This window comes from Pelodiscus sinensis, chromosome 1, assembly GCF_052426305.1.
Source record: "Pelodiscus sinensis isolate ZL-2025 chromosome 1, ASM5242630v1, whole genome shotgun sequence".
NCBI lineage: Eukaryota > Metazoa > Chordata > Testudines > Trionychidae > Pelodiscus > Pelodiscus sinensis.
The window spans coordinates 75,005,370-75,027,529 of NC_143052.1; the positions used below are offsets into that span (position 1 = coordinate 75,005,370).

General features: G+C 42.3%; 1 protein-coding gene across 2 annotated transcripts in view; it reads left to right on the plus strand.

The window, feature by feature from the left end:
- TMTC2 (transmembrane O-mannosyltransferase targeting cadherins 2) overlaps window positions 1-22,160 on the plus strand; it is a 382,158-nt gene that overhangs the window by 123,001 nt on the left and 236,997 nt on the right. The window contains exon 2 of one of the 2 annotated variants that reach the window (XM_075932545.2): window positions 18,309-18,879. The exons of the other annotated variant lie outside the window; for it this stretch is intronic. Coding sequence (XP_075788660.2) covers window positions 18,309-18,879 — 571 coding nt within the window. The remainder of the gene's footprint in view (window positions 1-18,308; window positions 18,880-22,160) is intronic. 2 annotated transcript variants of the gene reach the window in all.

Sequence of the window (22,160 nt, forward strand, 5' to 3'; positions counted from 1 at the left end):
TTATCATAAAGCCCTAAAATCCATTTTTGAAAGTAAGACTAGGCATTTAGGAGCCCAGCCCACATCTAAAACTTCGGTGAACCCTTCTTCATAGTGCAGAGAACTAGGAAAATTTCATGTCCTGTGTGTTGAAGTAAGGTCAACATAATCCCTGCTGCAGATGCAGCTAAGTGAACAGAATTCTTCTGATGGCCTACTTACTCTGTCAACAGGGTAGATTTAGTACAGTGATAGGAAAAAAAATCCTCCATTGCTGTTGCGGGTGTCTTCACTACAGTGGTATGGCTGCTGTGCTGCAGCTATGCTGATATTGCATTTGTAGAGTAGACATACCATATGTCCCACTGATTTTCAATGAGAACTGAATGATATTGTATATTACTATTGGGAGGCTCTCTCTTGCTGTTGTTGTTCCAGTTGCCTTCTCTTCTAGGGTTGCCAGATGGTCTCCCAGAAAATACTGAACGCACGGGCTAAAAATTTGTCGAGCAAAAAAACAAAAACAACCACCCACACTGAACACATATCCTGTGCGGCTACCACCACTGAGCTGGGAACAAAGGGAGAGGCAGCAGAGCCTGCTCTGCAAAACAGCCATCTGCTACCCAAAGCAGAGAGAGGCAGACTCTGGGGCAACACAATGTCAGGGCGGGTGTGGGGCAGCACCATGGTTAGGAAGGTGACTCCCCAATAGCCAGGTCTTTGGGTGTTCCAGTGGGAAGAAGCAGAAATTCCACCCTAGTCAGTTTTGGCTGAGAGCCCATGGAAGGCGCCTAAACGCAACTACAAAGCACCTGCGGGCTTTTCTCCTTGACTACAGCGCCACAACGCACTTGAACAGTGCTCGGCAGCAGGGACAGGGCTTCTGCTCCTCCCCAGGGCATCACTCTTCCTCGGACTCAATCAACTGAGGGCTCCCAGCGCTGATCGTGGCCCCGCCTCCCAGCCTCGGACTCCTGCTGATTGTGTGCAGATGCTGGGCGGGGGGAGTGGCTGGAACTCCCAGGCTTTTGCACACTACTGCCCCCACCAGGATTTTGCACATTACCACAGGCTCCCAGCGCTGATCGTGGCCCTGCCTCCCAGCCACTCCTCCCGCGCCGGCCACGCTTCCGTCCGGCACCCAGCTGGAAAAACAGAAAATACCGGACATTGCACATGACCGGTATTTTCTGAATGTTTTTACCGGACAGAGGGTGCAAAAACCGGACTGTCTGGTAGAATACCGGATATCTGGCAACCCTATTCTCTTCCAATTGCCAGCAAATCCCGGATGGTTGTTCTTTATTAGGATCCATTAGCAGGAGTAGGAAGAAGAGGATGAGGATGGCTGTTGGCTTTTTGCAGCTTTTAGTGGTCAAAAGGCAGAACTGCAGGCAAACACCTACTGCCTTTCTATAGCTCAACTGTGTGTGTGATAGTTCAGCCGAGATGTGGGTATGTGTGAGAGAGCTGATATATACATTGCCTGTGGTGGCTCCGAGCTCCAGGGTCGTTCCATGGCTTGGAGCACTGGAGTCTGGACTGCACAGGTGGCTGAGAGCCTTGGGATCCCTCATCCAGCCCCGATGGCTGTGAGCTGTGGGGTCTCAGCTGATAGCTCCAGTCCTGCCACCTTGGTGCTCACGTCACAGAGGTCTCTGGAAGTCATGGATCCCACGGCTTCTGCAGCCTCCATGAAAAATTGTAGCCTTAATGATAATTATTCATTTCTGAACATAGACCAGGCCTTTCAGATGCAAGCTGACCAAATATAAATTAGGTTTAAATTAGGGCTGATAAAACGTGTTTATTCAGGTAAACGTGTGTCAGCCGACGGTCAGGGCAGGGTGTGTTCCTATACCTGTCCCTTATGACCGGCTGAAGTTCTTTTAAATTGTGCTTTGTTCTGTTACAGCAACTGAAGGAGTCAGGTTAAAACTTAAACAGTTACAGGTTTATTAAAGAAGCTTATAAATCATACGGTTACAATGGCTATTGCTCTATTTCTTAACTGTTAGCAAATATAGATCTTAAAAATGGTTACAAAGAAGATAAAGATAGAAAAATAGAAATAATGGTACCTCGTAACAGCTTAATCTTTAAAGAGCTTGAAGTCTATGTGTACACTTAAGACAGAGGACCACATCCAGGTACAATTTTTACCCCCTTCTGTGCCTCTCGACTCCAGCGTGTCAGGCCAGGGCCGGTCCCTCAATTCCTAGGAAAGACGAAAATACGAGGTGGGCGTCCACATAGAACCTCGGGAGGTCAAACACCTAACCAGACCAGCAGGTATAGGGTAGATTGACACTCAAAGTGAGTGTGCTGCTGGACCCATCTTTATACCCACGGGGTCATGTATTTCTCTTTCTTGTCTGTGGTGCCAAATGGTGCTGGTCTGTCTTTTGGGAGACCAGTTCTTACAAGGGAGTTGTGAACTTAATTTACACTTGTAAGAGAGATAACTAAATTGGAAGTACTGGGGATTCTTTTCTCAGTGGGAGATTCCTCTCCCAGGGACTGTGTGTTCGTATCAACATGGGTGCCAACCGGGCAGTTCTCGCAGCCTCGAGGTCAGCTTATTGCCTTAATCGCTCTCTCCTCATATTTATGTTTTCAGCTTCTCAGGATCAGATGAGCCAGCATGGACTATGCTGATTTTATTGCTCCTTCTCTGTCCTGCATGCTTCAGGAACCTTAGAGAGGCAAATAAGATGGATGAGATGGGGGGGAGGGTCTGTCTGGCTACAACGTGTAACTGCTGAAAACTTTACTTGCCTTCTCTCTCCCTCCCTCCCCCCATTGCTGTTGCCTCTTACACAGCTGCTTCTTATAAACTGGCTCCCCATTCATTGATGAGTTAGAAGCTGGTGTCCAGACTCATCAGTTAACTGTTTACACATTTAGACTTTCACATCTCTAGTTTAAATTAACGCAGGAGAGTACAACTTCATGTGTGTAGAAATTTAACTATATTGACTTAAGTTAAGGCGCTCGTCACTGCCACTTTTAATGTTAAAACGTTAGTCATTCAGGGGTGTGAAAAAACACGTGCAACAAAAAACACCCGCAACAAAAGTTTTAGGGCTAAAAAAGCACCAATATAGACAGCACTTCATTGCTGAAAGCACCAGGTGTTGTTTTTTTAATCGCAAGGAGAATGCTCTTCTGACAGTCAAGTGTAACTGCATTGCTCATGTCACAGCCCTATGGTGGCAATTGAGTAACACAGGTGGTGTAGACATATCCTAGCACCTTTAGTTGAACAGTGCAATTTTGTGTGTTATACAAAAGTCTGAGTTAACAGGGTTTGAGGGGCAAATAAATACAAGGTTTGAAGAAAGGAGGCTATTTTCTGTAAGTAACACTTTTTATTCTCTTTTGAGCAAAGGTAAGTAAACCGTGTCTATGTCCTTGTGTGCTTTGAGAAGTTTCTTCCATACTTTTCTCTCTAATTGTGCCTCTGAAAACTCCTCATATATGTCTCACTGATTAGGAATAAAATGTGGGTTTTAGTATCGTTAGGCTGGTCCACAGACATCCCATTTTAATTTGAACTTTAAGGTTAAACTCTTACTAAGTGGCAGAGACTTAATATTTGCATTATTTTGATTTTTCTGGAATTTAGATGCAGCAAAATATTTTAACTGAAGAACTTAAAGTTACTAAAACTAGGTTTTAAAAATGACATACCCAAATGCATCTAAGAGAAACCCCCTTCTTTTAAAAAACAAACAAAATAAACCTTTCCCCCAGTGTACTCAAAAGAACAGAAATGTGTGTGAATGAGAGACTGTTGCTGCATGAATACAACTCTAATAAACCATAGAAGTCCTAAACTGTCTCAGCTATTTCTCCGATTATTTACTGTTTCAAGATTGGATGTTTTATGTATGTATAGTTACTAGGATGCTTGTAAAATGAGGCATTTCTTCGTGCCCATCTTATAAATCTAGATAAGAGTATCAAAATTTCTTTGTTTATATTCCTTTAATTGCTATAGCTATTACATTTTGGGGCCTTGAAATGACTCATTTTTTCTTTAGTTAGAGATAATTATACTGTTCTGAGTTTCAGTATGAAGATGCAGTAGAAGTTATTTTATTTTTTTCAAAAGGCAAGTAGGGAAGAAAAATAGTGTAGTATTACGTTCCACCATAGAACTTTAAGTCTAACAAGGCCTGCTGGGCCCACTTTTATCAACTAAAGTAGATTTGAAAGGTCAGTGGAAGTTTTAACTACGAATTCTGGCCATGTGTCGGGGCTGGCATTAAATTTTATATCAAAATCCTGTGCTATATTCAAACTTCAAAATGTCATACATGAAAAACACTTAGGTTATTCTTTTAAGTGCTTAATATCTCTAAATCTCAATAGAACAAAATTGTCCATAAAGAATTATATGGGGGTAAACACCATGATGCATCAGCAGAGAGTGGAGCACATCATGTTTTTCTTATTTAAGAAGTTGTGTTGCAGCAATGTTTCTAGATTGTGCACAATACGTGATTGTGTCTGCTCCAAGTTCCTTTAAGAAAGGAGCCATTATTCTTACCCTACCTTAACTGCCACCTCCTGAGAGGAGTTTGACAATACCTAGCATTAGAAATTTAGTTTTCCCACTACTCCTCAATGTTCATTTGACCCTCCTCCCCCAATCTCTGGACATTGACCCCATTCCCTGACTTTTTACACTTGCTGTCTGGTCACCATATCTGCACCAGGACCATCAGATGTGAGAGTCCGGTTGAGAACTCAGTTCAGGCTCCCTGAACGCAGTTCATGGGCCTCCGCCACCTCTTGACTTGATGGTTGGGGGGCAATACCCCCAAACTACTTTTCAGGGAAGCAAATAAGTGCAGAGGGACTTAGTGTTGGGGGGACCCAAATGGGGGTAAGAGGGCTCTGTGTGGGCCAGAATGGGTGTAGGTGGCTGAGAGGGGGATCTGAATGCACAGGGGTTCATTGGGACTTTCCAGGTGCAGTAGGACTGCAGGGGAGGCAAGTGAAGGTGGTTGGGGCTCAGCAGGTGATGCCTACCTGTGGGAATCTCAGAAGGAGGGTCCAGAAGTGCAGAGGAGGTAGGGTTCATTTGGATGAAGGTCCAGGTGCTGGTGGTTATGTAACCCACACACTTTCTGGGTGTGGTGCACTGTCCCAACCAGTGGCACGGAGATCATTTACAGAGAATGATGAGTCTGCTCTATTGCCTGAGCTGAGAGCCATCTGGGTTTTAGCTTATTTGTAGAGAGTCATACACTAAGCTCCAGAGGGCTCAGGTGTGATTCTGCCTGCAGACAACTGGGTGTGTCAGTATTGGAAAATATGATCCTAGATAAACCTACTAAATGAGGGTATGTCTACACTAGCCCACTAGTTCGAACTAGGGAGGCTAATGTAGGCATTCTAAATTGCAAATGAAGCCCTGGATTTAAATATCCCGGGCTTCATTTGCATCTTCCCGGGCGCCGCCATTTTTAAATGTCCCTTAGTCCGAACTCCGTGCCCGCATCTACACGTGGCACGGAGTAGGTAGTTCGAATTAGGATCTCTAATCCGAACTACCATTACTCCTCGTGGAATGAGGTGTACTGGTAGTTTTAATTAGAGATCCTAATTCAAACTACCTACTCCGTGCCGCGTGTAGCCGAGGGCACGGAGTTCGGACTAAGGGACGTTGAAAAATGGTGACGCCCGGGAAGATGCAAATGAAGCCCGGGATATTTAAATCAGGACTTCATTTGCAACTTCGAATGCCTACATTAGCCTCCCTAGTTCGAACTAGGGGGCTAGTGTAGACATACCCTGAAGGAGTCTAAATAAGCTGTTAACACTCAAGAGATCTTGAAGTAATTGTGGGTAGTTTTCTGAAACATCTGCTCAGTGTGCATCAGGAGTCAAGAAAACTAACAATGTTAACAACCATTAGAAAAGGAATGGAGAGTAAGAGAAACTATCATAATGATAGCACATAAATTCATGGTGTGACCACACCTTGAATACAGTGTGGAGTTCTGGTTGCCCCATCTCAAAAAGAATTAGAAAAAGTACAGAAAAGGGCAACAAAAATGATTATGGTTACAGAACTGCTTCCATATGAGGGGAGATTAAAAGGATGGGAACTCTTCAACCTGGAAAAGACATGACCTAAGAGGTAATATGATAGAGGTCATAAAATCATGAACAGTGTAGAGAAAATGATTAACGAACTGCTATTTATCCCTACACATGAACCAGGGGTCACCCAATGACATTAATTGACGGCAGGTTTAAAATAAACATAAGGAAGTACTTCACAATCACCATGCACAGTCAACTTGTGGAATTTGTTGGCTTGTGAAGGCTTAGAGTATAACAGGTTCCAGTAAGAATTTAAACAAGTTTAGGTAGGATAGATCTATCAATGACTATTAGTCAAGATGGTCAGGGACCTCGCCTTAAGTGTCTTTAAACCTCTGACTGCTAGAAGTGGTCACTGGATGATAAGAGATGGATCACTTGATTTAAATTGCCTTACTCAGTTCATTCCCTTTGAAGCATCTGGTAACTGGCCACTGTGGCTGACAATATAATTGGGTAGGTGGACCATTGGTCTGATCCACTGTGCCCATTCTTACATTTAAAAGAGAATTTTCTTATGCTATGATGCATGAAGAGGAAATGTCTTTGCACTTCAAAATTAGCTACTAAGAGGGTCTTATTTGAAGTGGAAAATATTTTATAGAATATCTCTATCTTCTTGTAACCAAAACATTTTTAACCTTTAGTTATTTAAAGCTTTAAAAGCCTTTTAGTCAATAAGAAAATCAATAAACTGCATCACACTTCTTTAGTGAAGTCCAGCTAGTGCCTAACAACATTCCCGTGTTATACACCACTGTTTCAGTCACTCCAATGCCACTATTCCTTGTTTGGAATAATACAGACAGCATTCGTCATTCAAAAATATATTTGGGGCTTAGGAAGTTTCTAGAAATTTTAGGGTCATTGTGTTTGACTAACTTCTACTAACTTCATTTTTTTTTTACTATTTTAGAAATGCTCTGTCACTTACTCTGAAAGATCAATTCTCTTCAAGGGTATTCAGGAATTTGTAAAATATAGAAAGAATACCACACCTTATTCTGTGGTATTAGATATCACAGGAGGCTACTGCACATTTGTGTAATGGCAACCTTTTTCTATGTATTTTGCTCTGAGACTGTGTTAATGTTTTGACAGTCCTTGTATGAAGTTGGAAGCTAAATCTTGCTTCCTTCACTCTTGAAGCTATGAATCACTTGGGTCCCAATTCAGGAAACACTGCAGTATGGAGCTGCATGGAAAAACTGATTTTTTTTTCCAGTTTGCTGGCAGTCTAGAAAATAAAATAAAATTGAGTTTGTCAGACTGAAGCTGAATTACAAAAAAGCAAATCAGAAGAAATTCAAAAAAGTTGGAAACATTTTTGTTTGCTCCCCTGCCCAATAAAATGTTTTTTGGGGGAGCTTTTAACAAAAGCAAAGGAAAGGATTAGAGTTAGATTGATGAGGTAGTGGTGAGGTTCTCTACTTTTACAGCCAATATACTCTGTCTAGTAATTAGGTCAGGGGTGGGGTTGAGAGAGACAGGTTTGAATCCCCAGTCTGGAGCAGGGATTTGAACACCTAACAGCCATAAATTATTGGCTATTCTGGAATGGATGTATCTCCCAGTGAAGCTGTTACACTCTGGCCGTGTCTAGACTGCATCCCTTTTCCGTAAAAGGGATGCAAATTAGACACATCGCAATTGCAAATGAAATGGGGATTTAAACCCCCCTCGCTTTATTTGCATAAACATGGCTGCCGCTTTTTTCCGGCTCAGAGCTTTGCCGGAAAAGAGCGCCAGTCTAGACGGGGATCTTTTGGAAAATAAAGCCTTTTCCGAAAGATCCCTTATTCCTCTTAAAAAAAGGAATAAGGGATCTTTCAGAAAAGGCTTTATTTTCCGAAAGATCCCCGTCTAGACTGGTGCTTTTTTCTGGCAAAGCTCCGAGCCGGAAAAAAGCGGCAGCCATGTTTATGCAAATGAAGGGGAGGGATTTAAATCCCCGCTTCATTTGCAATTGCGATGTGTCTAATTTGCATCTCTTTTACGGAAAAGGGATGCAGTCTAGACACAGCCTCTGTGTAAATATTAATTGGTATAGGGACAGACACCTGGGTGTCTTCTCTGTTCAGGTGAGTTTCCTAACAACTAGCCACAGAATCATTTTCCCCACTGGCTGTGAACCAGAGGTTATTAGAGAAGGTTGTAGGGTATAATCTTTGTGGTATGAAGCATAAGTGGAATGGCAGCATCATCACTGTCTCCTTTGCCGCTGCCACTAGCCACTTTGTGAATAGTGCCTCAATTTAGCTGAAAAACAACAAAGAAAAGGAAATATGTTTAAAAAATAACAATGAATTGTTTTGACATGCATGGATTTTTTTTTGCCTAAATAAAAATAGATTGACACAAATTTACAAGATAGTTTCAGTTGACTTGAATCTTCATTTTTTTGACAAACTTTCAGAAGGAAAGTTTGTTCTCCTCACCTCAAGCCTGAGCTTACATGTTTTGCTGAACAGTGACCATTTCTGAGTAAGAATGGCTTTAAAGGCCCATTACATGTTGAATTTCTTTTCAGTTACTGCACTATGATAACAGAGTTTGCTATGGAGCTACTGCTACTGATGGTCCAGGGCTTATTGATGCTGTAACTATTTTTATCTTGAATAATATAACACAACAAATAAGAACTGTGCATTGATTATGTTGCTGGTATATGCAACCCAAAAAAGATCTAAAAATAATTTTCCTCTTCAGTGTAAGTTCAGTGTGACATTAGCGAGTCTTCTTATATGCATCATATTGACTTTATTTTTCCATATAGCAGCTTTTTCCTTTTAATACTAGATAAGTATCTCTTTGTAAGAAGTGTAGGATTTAGTACAGGTTGCTCCCTCCTCTCTTTAGTCTGGCATTTTCTGGTTCAGCAACACCCGTGGTCTGGCATAATTTTAGTTAGCCCGATGTCCACTTATCATGGGGTGTGCCCAAGCTTCCCATGGTCTCCTAAAGTTTGTTCACAGCTACCACAATCCTGGCTTTTAGTGTTCTGTGCTGTTATTTGGCTTTGATTTACTCTTAAATGTCTTCTACGAGCCCTGTAAACAGTGGAAGTGTTGGTAATGTTGTTAAATGTAAGCATGTCTTTATGCTTTATCTACTTGTTTCCTTGTATCAATACAGTAAAATTGTGTAACAGCACTAACACTTTATGAAGAAAGTGGATAAGCCTTGGCTAGGCTTAGGTTTATATCAGGTGTACAGTCATACCTTCAGCAGCAGCATTTCAGGCATTTTTGAAATTATTCACCTTGGCCCTCTCACTACAATATTGAACTCCTGTGGTTCGGCAAACTCTCTGGATCCATACCTGTTAGATACCAAGGGTGCCAGATTAGAGAGGTTCACTCTGTAAATACATGGCATTTTCTAGGTTAGGTGGTTTCCTGCCTAAGATGCTGACTTTTGTGGATCTCAGTCTAAGGGGCCTGTCTCTCCCTGTTTACTGTATTTGGAGTCTAGGTGCCTAACTCAAGCTTTGGAAATAGTGATGTTGGTCCTGTAATTTTCTAGGTGCTGAAAGGTAAAATGTTCTATCACATTACCTAGCTCCTTTTGAGTATTCAATTTTAAATCCTTAGTGCTTCTAGGTGCTTAAACATTTGAGTGACTCAAATTTTAATGTGTTGATGCCGGGTTAAGCTGTTAAGACCTTATATGCAGTTGGATAATTTTTCTGACTTACCAAAGTATCAATAACTCTTGCTAGTAGTTTTAGTGGCAGAGGCCTGACCTGTAGGATTCCAAAAGGATCTCAGGAATAAAAAAATGAAGCTTTACCAGTACAATTGCTAGACTTTTGTCTGTTTGACACTAGCCCAAGTGGGACAACAACATCTTGCATGTGTTTAGGTATTCTCCTTTTGGTTAAAATATGATCTGTACTTCAAATACTCATGTTCACTTTAAACATGTGGGGACCATTAGTAATGTTGAAGCTGGACACATGGTTTAATGTGTTAAATCATTTAAAAACACCACATCTGGATTTTACCCTAATGATAACACCTGGATCAGTTTAGCACTAACATATACGTTTAAGATGTAGATAGCTGTTAATTTCAAAAACAGCTGTTGATTTCTGTTAGTGTGAACAATTGGATCTTTCACATTCTTGGAGTTGGATGAAACAGTCTTGCTTGTGCTCTTAGGTGAGCACAGATTTAGGCAAACAAATATTCTGTAGCTGGTGCTAGAGAGATTTCTTGTGTGGATGGGGTGATAAAAATAGTTTTGTCATCAGAGCTTTTGTCTTTATCAGACTTCCATTTTCAGATGTGTTGATGGCTGACTATAAGAATTTTTTTAAAAAAACCAATCCATTTTGATACTATGAGTAAGACATCCCGCTCTCCTGGGATGTCTAAAATGAGCTGACATTAAAAATTGAAGAAAGCAGGTTCTCTGAACAAGTCTGCAAATCTTTTCTGTAGCTGGCTTGAAAGTAAAAATGCCAGTTGTGTTGGAGTTTTAAAAATGACTTTCCTTGTGACCTGCTGCAGTGTTTACAGTTCTTCTTCAGACTTGCGAATGCCCTTGGAGTTTCTCTTGTTAGGCCTATTAGCATGGGAGCCCATAGCCATGCCAGGCCTCTTAGCAGAATGGGGCGGGGTTGGCCCCACGCTCCTGGAAGGGGCAGAGCTGAGGGCAGCTGGTCCTCAGCACCTCCTAAACTGCAGCATTCCCACCCTTCCAGTGCTGCTTGGAGCGCACCACACAGCACCCCAGACTCCTCAGGCAGCTGTAATTGCCACGCAAAGCACTGTGGCAGCACTCCAGTGACAATTTAAAGGGTTCATAGCTCTGGATGGCACCACTGCCGCAGATGTGGCTGGAGCTCCAGGCCTCTTTGAATAACCGGACTCTGGGGCAATTGCCCCCTTTATTCCCCATCCAGCACCCTCCATTGGCAGTCCTGCCCATTAGCAAGATGGGACACACATCTGCAGGATATAACACAAAACTAGACTACAGGTTGCACCTCTCTATAAGCCAGATCTCTCTGGTTCCACAACATCTGTGGTCTGAAAGGACACAGATGTTCTATGATCAGAGAGTCCCAGGGGGCTGTTCGGGATAGGGGGGATGCCACGAGCTGGGCACTATGTGGGGTGCAGTGGAGGGGACAACTCGAGACTCAACTGGGCTGTGTGGGGGGTGGGGGCAGAAGCAGGTGTGCACCTCACCTGGGCTGCGGGGGGAGCCAGGAGTCCCAGGGGGACAGGGTGGCAGCGGGAGGGACCTGGTCTGGAAAAATCCCTCATCTGGGATCAGTCCGTTCCTGAGGGTGCTGGACCAGCGAGGTCTGGCCTATATTAGTCTTCTTCCCTCCCCATACTATGCTACTGTTTTATTTTGTAGCTTCTTTTATCCCAGAGTCTTTCCCAGAGCCAACAGTTAATACTGTTTTCTATCTGTTTTCCATCTCAGAATGTTATGAGAGTAAGAACCATTATAAGGAACATGCTAGCATTGCTTTCCAAGGTGTTAACAAGAGCTGCTCTTAAAATTGCTCTTGAATTGGCTATTAAGCATCGTGAAAGTAGCTAAATTAAATGGTATTTCTTTGCTTCAGAATTTGATGCCATAACAAAACAAATGAAAAAGCCTGCTTATTGTGTCCCCTTAAAGTTTATTTGTGGAGAATGATCGGATACTGAGCACTAATTATGCATGCAGAGCTGTAAGTATGAGGGGAGTTTGGTTTAGTGAGTGTCCTTGCAGCTCTGGTCAGTAATGATGGTTGAAGGTGCTGTACTTTTTATCCATCTTCAAGAAGTTTGAAGTAACAGCTCCCATGAGGGCCTTTGTGGTACACATTATGAAGTGTTGTTCATTTGTTTGTGCCCTCTTGACTTAAAATAGGAATTAATGAGAATATGTAAAAGGAAGAATAAATATTAGGAATTAAATTTCTCCTTTCCTCTTACCCATTTTTGAATTTGGGGACAAGTGTTTTCAGGTTTCTCAATGAGGATTATGATTTCTTCCTTTATTCAGGTCTGTTCATTTCCTCCTTTCTTTCTTTTACTTGCCCCTTGTTGCTAGTGAGTGCCTCATTTTATCATTTGCATCTTTAACAGGGGTTCAAGAGAAGCACCTTTCTCCAAGAATATCATCAATGTTATTCATAAATAATTAAACCTGTTCCACCTGAGTCATAGAGTTTCAACTCTTTCTTTATTGGCCTTGAGGTTTGTTATAATCTGCGAAGTACCTTACTGCTAATGAGTAGCCCATTGTTTAGGTAACCCAGGTCCTACCATCACTGGGGTCTGAATTGCCTTACTGTATGATGCTTGCGTTTGAGCAACTGAGTATTCTGAATTGTGCAGTTGAAAGAAATCTGATAAGCTTCCAGAATGGGTTTAAATCATTTGATGAAAAAGAAATGTTGTTGGTCCAAGGAGTTTCCCCTTGAAACCTTACTAAGCTATTATGACGTAAACTAATTATTCGCTTTCCTAGGATTGAGAGTCCATATGTTCATTTCATGGCGGCACAGAAAGTCACTGCCGCTACGTGGAACATGTTTTTAATATTTCAGTTTACTTGAAAATTCACATTTCTCTCCCATTTTCCTCTACTTATTCAGTGAGCTCTGGGGATTATGTACTCTACAGATGTTTGTGTACTATGATATATCTTTAAACAGTGATAGTAAAAGTTCCTATTTCATGCTTTTTTAACATTTGAATTTTGCAATATGCCTTAATATAAGCTAGGTTGCTTATATGAAAATTGTATTCCTGTATCCTTTTGTGAAAGGAAAGACAAAAATGTTGGCCAAGACTGTTTTTTATTAGATTGCATAATACGAAACAGTAGTAGCTGAATGCTTGCCAGTGGCCTGTAGGAGACTGCCAGTTAGCTGCAGGACACTTCTGTAGAGTTGTATTTGCCAATACTCCAGAGCATTAACAGCATCCTCTTTACTCATAAATGGTTCAGAAAAAAATAATCAAGGGGAGTGAGTATTTTGTCACTGCTATGGATTTTGGAGCGGAGAGGAGACAGACTGTGACATGACTTAAACCATCAAGTAAATGCTATGGAGCCAGCAAGTTCTATTTCTTTTTATGAAATGTACTGAAAATACTAGAATCTACTATCTTTCTTGCATGCACTGCAGCTCTCCTAAAACTTCAGATATGTCAGATGGATTCTATACTTAAGCAGAGTGTGATCAATAGTATACATAAAATTTTAAATCAAGGCTCATAGATAAAGAGCTGTAAACTGAACTGTTATGACAGATTCGTTGCCGGGTCTATTGGGAGCTATTCAGCTTTCCGAAAAGGAGTAAACAAGAACAGATCAAAGCTCCCCTTTCCTTCCCTACTTTGCAAAGTAAGTCTTCCATTAATAGTAGTTAAATAAATAAAAAAGACTTTGTGGGATTGGGAAAACAAACACAAGCAACCTGATCCACAGTAGAAGCAGAACTCAAAATGTAAAGTGTTCTAAGAGGTATCATCGGATCTTTAAAAGATTTATGGCAATCTCTTCATAAATACCATATGCTCAGAGACAAAAGGATATGCAGGCAGTTAGCATGTCTAAAGGAATTACAGAAATGTTCTTTATGCAATGGCACTGCTGAGCTACATGGCATTTAGAGTATTTTCATGGGGTTACTACATTTTAACACAGGGCTACTCAACTTTGTAAGCCCCGGGGCCACAATGATACAGCACGTGTCCAGGCCTGCAGCTTAAGTGAGGTTGCATATACATGCAAATATATATGCAAATAGCTTCTTTCACACTGATGGGCATGAATACCAAGATTAAGGCAAGACTACACAACACACAGGACCCATTTAAGCCAGTTCTGCTTAAATTAATAAAATGCAACATTTACCCAATTTCTACCCATATGACAACACTTTTGAGCAATGACAGTCCAGGAATTTAACTACTAAAACGCATATCAACAGAATACCATTATATTGACTATTAGGGTTGCTAGGTGTCCGGTATTCAGACAGACAGTCCAGTTTTTGGGCCCTCTGTCTGCTAAAAAAAAATTCAGAAAATACCGGACATGTGCAATGTCTGGTATCTTCTAGTTTTCCAGCTGGGTGCCTGATGGAAGCCTGGCGGGCAGGGGCGGCGGCGGGGGGAGGGGTAGCTGGGAGCCTCTGGTTGCATCCGATGGAGGAGTGATGCCTTGGGGAGGAGGAGAAGCCCTGTCCCGTGCTCCTGAGTGCTGTTCGAGCGTGTTGTGGAGCGGTAGTCATACTCGCTCGTGCTTCGTCAGGACCGTGCATGGGACAGGCAGCGCCCTGGGATCTGCATGTGCCTTGGTCAGTCCCATTCCCCGCCGGCCAATTCTCCTCCCCCACCCCCGCTCTCCTGATCCCTCCCAACCAGCCCTGCTCCCCCTGGCCCCCTCCCGGCTGGCCCTGCTTCCTGCCAGCTCGTTCTCCTCCCCCGATCTCCCCCAGCCAGCTCCGCTCCCCCCGACCAGCCCTGCTTCCCACCAGCCATTCCCCCCCCCCCCCAAATCTTTCCCGACCAGCCCCGCTGCCTCTAATCTCCCTCCCCCGAACTAGCCCTGCTTCCCGTTCTCCCTCTGCTCCCCCCCCGGCCGGTCCCTCTGCCCTCCCATCTAGTGTGTCCGGTATTTTTTCCGAAGCGACCTGGTAATCCTATTGACTACCTTTTTGTTTTGGCTCCCACCCCTGGGCCACATGTTGAGCCCCGCATAAACCCAAACTGCACTGTGGGCCACAAGCAAATGGGCTGCATGTTGAGCCCTGGTTTAACATACAAATGATTCTTTTTATTAAGGAAATTGTGTACTCTCACATACCAGTTCCTTAAAATAAGATGGCCAATGTGAGACTCTTAAGGCCACTTTTTATATTTTTCTAGTGCAGAAATGGACTTCAACTTCAGTATTTACATTCAGATCTGAATTTCAGATCTTTCCTATTCCTTCTTTAAATTTAAAGACTTGATTTTGGCCCATCTTGCGTGCGTGCGTGCACATGCATTTAGAAAGAGTAAATGCATCTCTGCCTTCCATGTTGTTGAAGACCCTAAGTTCTCTTAAGTGTCTCCATTTAAAAGTTTCTTGTGATGGAGAATCCACCACAGTCCTTAATAAGTTGTTCCAGTGATTAATTACAGTGGAGTCCGGATTAACCGACACCTGGTAATCCGACACTCCGCTTTATCCAACCCTGCAGTTCCCGGGGACTTTGTCCCCGGGATCTGCAGGGTCGTATACAACGCGAGCCGGGAGAACGGCCCCGCTTGCTGCTCCTGCCTGGAAGCGTCCCGGCAGCAGCAGCAGCTTCTCCTACAGAGCAAGGAAGCAGCTGATGCTGCTCTGCCGGGGACGCTTCGTCCTGGCAGGAGCGGCATCAGCTGTTCCGTTGCTCTCTACAGTAGAGTCCGTATCATCCAACATATTTGGTAATCCAACCATGTATCGGTCCCGTTTATGTCAGATAATAGGGACTCTACTGTACCATCACTGTTAAAAATTTATGCTATATTTCCCGTTTTAATTTAACGTCAGCATCCAGCCACTAATTCTTGTTATACTTTTGTCTGCAAGACTGAAGACCCCTCTTATCAAATTTCTGCTCTTCAGTACTTTTAGACTGTGATCAAGTCACTTCTTACACTTCTCTTGGTTAAGCTCAATAGTTGAGCTCCCCTAGGCTATAAGGCATGTTTTCCAATTCTTTAGTAATTCCCTTTGGTTCTTTTTTTAAACCATTACCGGTTAATCAACATCATTTTTGCCACTGATCTGGACACAGTGTTCCAGCACTGGCCACATCTGTGCCAAATAGAGGTTCTCTAATCTGTCTGCGCCTTGCTATTTCCCCTTTTCAGGCCACAGCATCAAACTGGGAACTCATGATCAGTTGATTATCCATCATGACATCCAAGTCTTTTTCGGGGTGGCTGCTTTGCAGAATCGAGTTCTCCATCCTGTTAACTATGGCCATCCAATAAGACTTCAATGCAGGTAGAACTCCATTCCTTCTCTTTAGAGAGCAGGGAACTCTAAGAAGGGATTTTGACACATTGTGAAGTACAATGCCTAACCATCTACTCCTTTGGTCTCATTGTACTCTGACTGTGTCAGGTCACAAGCTGTGGTGGTTATACCACCTGGAAAGAACTGTGTACTGAGTTTTCAGTTCACTGATGTATGTACTTTCCACAATATATTGCAGCCGCTTGGTAAACATAAATGTGATTAGGCAAACAAATTGCTTTAGCTGTGGCCCCTTTGTGGCATGTAATGTTTTTGGTTTATCTGTTGTGTAAATTTAGTCCTATTTGGGAAATAGTCTCTCATAGCTCAGCTTAGCTAGTTGTAGAGCCATCTCTGTCAGGGATGATCACTGATGATACATTTGTACAGCTCCTAGTGCAAAGGAGCCTCAACATGATTGGACTATGGGTACTACTGTAATGTAAATGTTTAGTAATGATGATAATTTGTATCCATTCTGCGTTTAACAGTTAGAACAAGGCACCTTGAAACAAGACATTTATAAAGTTTAACATATGGAGGCAGGTTCTTATTTGAACATTGGTTATTTATTTAAGCTGTGTGGCTATTGTAGGTAGCCAAACCCCCTGGGGTTGCCAGGAGTCTCCTAGAATCAGGCTCAATCTCCCAGAGGCTACTGAAGCCAAACCAGTAGATTTTAGGTCACTAAAAATCAGGGGGTGCAGTGGGGCTCATACAGGAACCTGTCCTGGTTCTGTGCAGTTCCTGGATGTGGCCTGGTTGGCCCATCATCCTGCAGGCCACTATATGGGTAGGCCAGGTGGCTCTTCAAGCTGCCCCCATTCTGAGCACCAACTCTAAAGCTTCCCCATCCCCTTCTCCTCACTAGCAGCTGCAGGGACATGGCAGCTACTTCTAGGAGTGGCACAGAGCCAGGGCAGGCAGATATCCTGCCCTAACCTTGCTGCACCACAGAATGGGGGCTGCCTGAGGTAAGTGCTAGATAGAATCTGCATCCCACACTCTGAACCTCTACTTCAGCCCTGAGCCTCTTCCCACATTGTGCACCCCAACCCATTCAAACTCCCTCCAGAATTTGTACCTGCTCCAGCAGCCCAAACCCCTGCCCCAGTCTCAGCCTAGAGCCCCTTTGCACACTCCAAACCCCAAGCCCCAGTCCAGTGAGAGTGAGGAAGGGTGTGGGAGAGGGAGCAATGAAGGGAGGAGGGCATGGAGCGAGTGGGGGAGTCTTGAGGAAGAGGCTGGGCTTGGGGTTGAGGTAGGGCAGGGGGCACAGCATGAGTATTTGGGTTTGTGATTAGATAGTTGGCAACCCTACCATATTGTGATTTGTAATGGTAGATGATTGAATTTGTAGGAATAAATAATTTTTCAAGTTTTATGCTGAACAGATTTCTGTTGATCTGAATGTAGGCATGCAGACCACAAAATGGTAAAACTTGCTTCTTGCCCTAAGGTTTACTTTTAAGTAAACTAACCACAACATAGAGTAGTACATCTTAAAAGGCAAAATACAAATCTTAAAATATTCAAACAAAAGGTGGAATTGAATCCCTAACATACTTTGCCTTCAGCCACACTTATGGTATTCTCTGAGAATTCTCTCAGGCAAAATATGCACAGGAAAGTCTATGAACTGTCCAGTGTAGTAGCACAAAATTTGCACATATCTAGTGACTTTGTGTAGTTATTGCTCGTCTATGACGGCAAGACAAATTTTAATTTAGGTGTTAGAATTAGAGTATGATAGACCAGTTGGGGTTTGAATTCTGATTGCTCGAGGATCAGTTGTTTCAACAGTGTTTGTCAGTTTTTCATATTTCTTTTAAATTTTAATTATAACCCATCAAATCTTAAGTAATTGCTCATGGGTTAGGCTCAGATGAATGTCATTGAAGGGTGTTTTAATTTGATGGTTTCGGCATAACATCTGTTTCTAATGTTTTAAAAGCCAATTTATATGGAAATTTATTTTAGCAAAAAGTCAATAGATAGACACTTTTAACACCTCTTGTACTCTAGCAAAAATTCAAAAGTTAAAGGAAAATAGCATTGACATAATTCTATTTCTTGCTTGCACAATATAGAGAATAAGAAAACAAGGACCTGTTTGCATTATCATAGTAATATGATTGTATCTTCTCTTTCTTGCTGTTTGGCTCATTTCTTTGTTTTTATTTTTTTAATAGCCGAGCTATCAAGACAAACCAGGATCTTCTGTCAGAAACCCCCTGGACCCACATATTCTACAATGACTTTTGGGGAACCCTCCTCACCCACAGTGGGAGTCACAAGTCCTACCGACCTCTCTGCACACTCTCCTTTCGCATTAACCATGCTATTGGAGGCTTGGACCCTTGGAGCTACCACCTTGTAAATGTCCTGCTACATGCTGCAGTCACAGGACTTTTCACAAACTTCTCCAGAATCTTGTTTGGGGATGGATATTGGACATTAATCGCAGGCCTGCTGTTTGCATCTCATCCCATCCACACCGAAGCAGTGGCAGGAATTGTAGGGAGGGCTGACGTCGGAGCCTGCTTCTTTTTTCTTCTCTCCTTGATATGTTACGTTAAACATTGCTCTACAAGAAGCTACTCAGCCAGCACTTGGGGCTGGATCTTGGGTACAGGACTCTGTGCTGGCTGCAGCATGTTGTGGAAAGAGCAAGGAGTGACTGTTCTAGCAGTTTCAGCAGTTTATGACATCTTTGTGTTTCACAGGTTGAAAATTCACCAGATCATTCCTTCTATATATAAAGTAAGTGACTCTCTGCTCACCTTGTTCTATAAAACAAGCAATCACTAAATTAATCATATGCCAACTTTATCTGCAGGTATGGCTTACTAGGGAAGTTAGCCCTCTGCAAAATAAGCACAGATGTCTTATATTGAAAGTTTTATCGTTAAAACTATCAGTCATTTTTTGTTAGTGGCTGGCATTTAAACTAGGTGGTTTTGCCCGTCTTTTCATGCTGGGGATGTTATTTCATTCATTCACACCCATCTTTTTTAGCTTTTCCACTCTGTTTGCCATCTAGTACCTTTTTGCATGGTGGTGGTTTTTTGTATCTTGCAAATTCAGCTTCCTGTGGCTGAATATACAAGAGCATCAGCTGATATAAATCTACAAACCTCTCTGAAGCGAAGATAGAACATTTAATGTTCAGGTTCAACAAAAATACATAGGTCTTGAATTAAGGGCTCTGACACACTTCTCCCCCTGATAGGAGCTGCCATGCAGATGTATTACAGCCTCTTATAGAAGAAATATTTCTGAAAATGTGGCTTACAAACAAAACAAAGAAGTTTTCTCTTTTATTTGCATCACAGCTGTGTCTAAATGTCCCATCTCAGACCTGGGCTCCATTTCGCTCGGTGCTATACACAAGTAAAAGAAAAGCGGACCAATTTTTTTTGATGGATCAGTTTTCCATTGGAAAATACAGATTGAAAAACATCAAAATATTTCATGGGAACATATCAATTTCACCATTTTTATGGCAAATTACAGGCAGTCCCCGGGTTACATGGATCCAACTTGCATCGGATCCCTACTTACAAACGGGGTGAGGCAACCCCTCTCTAGCTGCTTCCCCCCAGCAGACCAGGGAGACGCGAAGCTAGCGCCCGCCCCAGCAGACCAGGGAGACGCGGAGCGGCTTTTCTCAGCAGACACCTCAGCTTTAGAATAAAGGACTGAGAAGTGAGGTGTGGGAGAATAAAACTGAGCTCTGGAGAAATGTTTGGCTAGAGTTTCCCCTACAATATGTACCAGTTCCGACTTACATACAAATTCAACTTAAGAACAAACCTACAGTCCCTATCTTGTACGTAACCCGGGGACTGCCTGTATAAGAATGTTTAGTTCAAAGTACTTTGTTTGGACATCTGATATAAAATCCTAAATTGGGATCTTCAACCTTATTGTAATGAATTACTTTTGGAAATTTTGAGAGATTTTGAAATTTCGACTTTTTGTTTTGATGCAAGAGTAAAATTCTAAAATGCTTGAAATAATTCTCTCAGAATGGAAATTTTAGATCCATTTAAGAGACAAGTCCCTGTCTTGACAACTTATGATGGCGTGACAGACACGAGGTGCCCCCAGCCGTCTTTTGCTAAACTGGTGTGAAGTGTTGTTTAACATAACTAATGTCAACTTATATTAAACACTTTACTTATTCAGGTGTTTGAGAATGTAATAACAGTTCTGAAAGCCAATGTACAAACAGCACGAGTACACTAAATAGTGACTTGTTGGAAAAAAGAAAATGTATATATGTATCTAACTGCAACTTACGTTTTAAAGTTACGTGGTGCGATTTTTCAAATGTTTGGCACATAATTCTGTAGTCATGTTTGTAAGCCTCTCTCATTATCCAAAGAAGAAAATGTATGATAAAACTATATTTTATTCCTAATATGTACATATTTCTTAACGTCAAATTTGAAATACATTATGTTTGTCTTTCGTATCTAAACTAAACAACTGCTCCTCAGATCCTTTTCTTTTCTTGTGGTCAAAATCCTCTCCCAGGTCTGTCTTCACACCTTGACTGAAAACCAGCAGTTGATGCTTTTATTCCATGGAATAACCAGCAGTTAATGCTTTTATTCTATGGACAGTCATGAGGAATCAAGATGGAAACACTTTAAGTGGAATTGCTGTCTATTCTATCCCTTCCTCTCCAGATTTGTATTTGTGGTATTTATTTCCTTTCCTTTAGTGGAGGATTTCATATTTACCATAGTGGTTTCAAGTCTTTGTATTTGTGTTAAATTTATGTGTGTGTTTGGTTTGGTTTGGTTTTTGGCAAGTAATTCTGAGGATGTTGTTTTACTTTTAAAGAAATATGCTACTTGCATGGAGAGCATGGTTCACAGCAGCAATTCGCAGGAAAGCAGGCCACGGTGGGTTGCTGCTATGTGCAGAGATTTGTCACAAGGACATGAGCAGATGAATTTGTATTAAGAGATATCTAGGCCTGAATCCAATCTTTCATAGAAACTTGTGTGTTTTTGGGGGCAGTTCCACCACCCACATTCATCTTTCTTGGTTTTGGGTAGGAAGCCTCCTAACACACTTTGCTCTTCTGAGCATACCCATACTCAACAGATACAGGAGTATGTCTACACTTGCCCCCTAGTTCGAACTAGGGAGGCAAATGAAGCATACTAAAGTTGCTAATGAAGCACAGGATTTAAATATCCCGTGCTTCATTAGCATATTTGTGGCTGGTCACCATTTTAAAATGCCAGTCGCCCGATTTAACTTGCCGCATGTAGATTCGGTAGTTCGATTGGAAACCCCTTCCTTCGATTTAACTGTTACTCCTCGTGCTTCATTTGCCTCCCTAGTTCGAACTAGGGGGCAAGTGTAGACATACCCTATGAGAACTGTGATGTCCTTACCATAATGGTGCAAATAAAGAGAGCACTCTGATAATTGAGTCTGCATCTGAATTATCATATGAAATATTTATATAAAGCTAGATAAATATACGTAGGACTTTGAGGTATTCAGGGTGATTATAATCAGGGGCGGCCCTAGACTAGCTGCCAGCAACTGGTGCCCTAGGCGAACCCTGCAATCGGTGTCCCCACCTCCAAACCCCTCAGTGATATTGCGCCACCATTTGGCGCCCCATTTAACTTGGTGCCCTAGGCGACTGCCTAGCTCATCTATCTATATGGACGGGCTGCCCCTGATTATAATGGAACAATTGACTTTTTGTAAATATGGTTAAGTTGTCAGTGTCCCTAAACTTATTCTCCCTTCGTTGCCTGCAATCCCTAATGCACTCACTTCTTTGATGTGTGTCTCTCTTCCTGTGTACTTGCTACATCTTCTGTTTCTGTGGAGTTAGCAAATTCAGTCACAGATTAATTTAGACTTAAACTCTAGGCCAAAGCATGAAGCAGTGGTACTGGTTCCAGGGAGACACTTCAGTAGTGGGATTGCCAGGTGTCCAGTATTGACCTGGACAGTCCAGTATTTTAGCCTCCTGTCTGGTTATAAAAAAAATCAGAAAATACCGG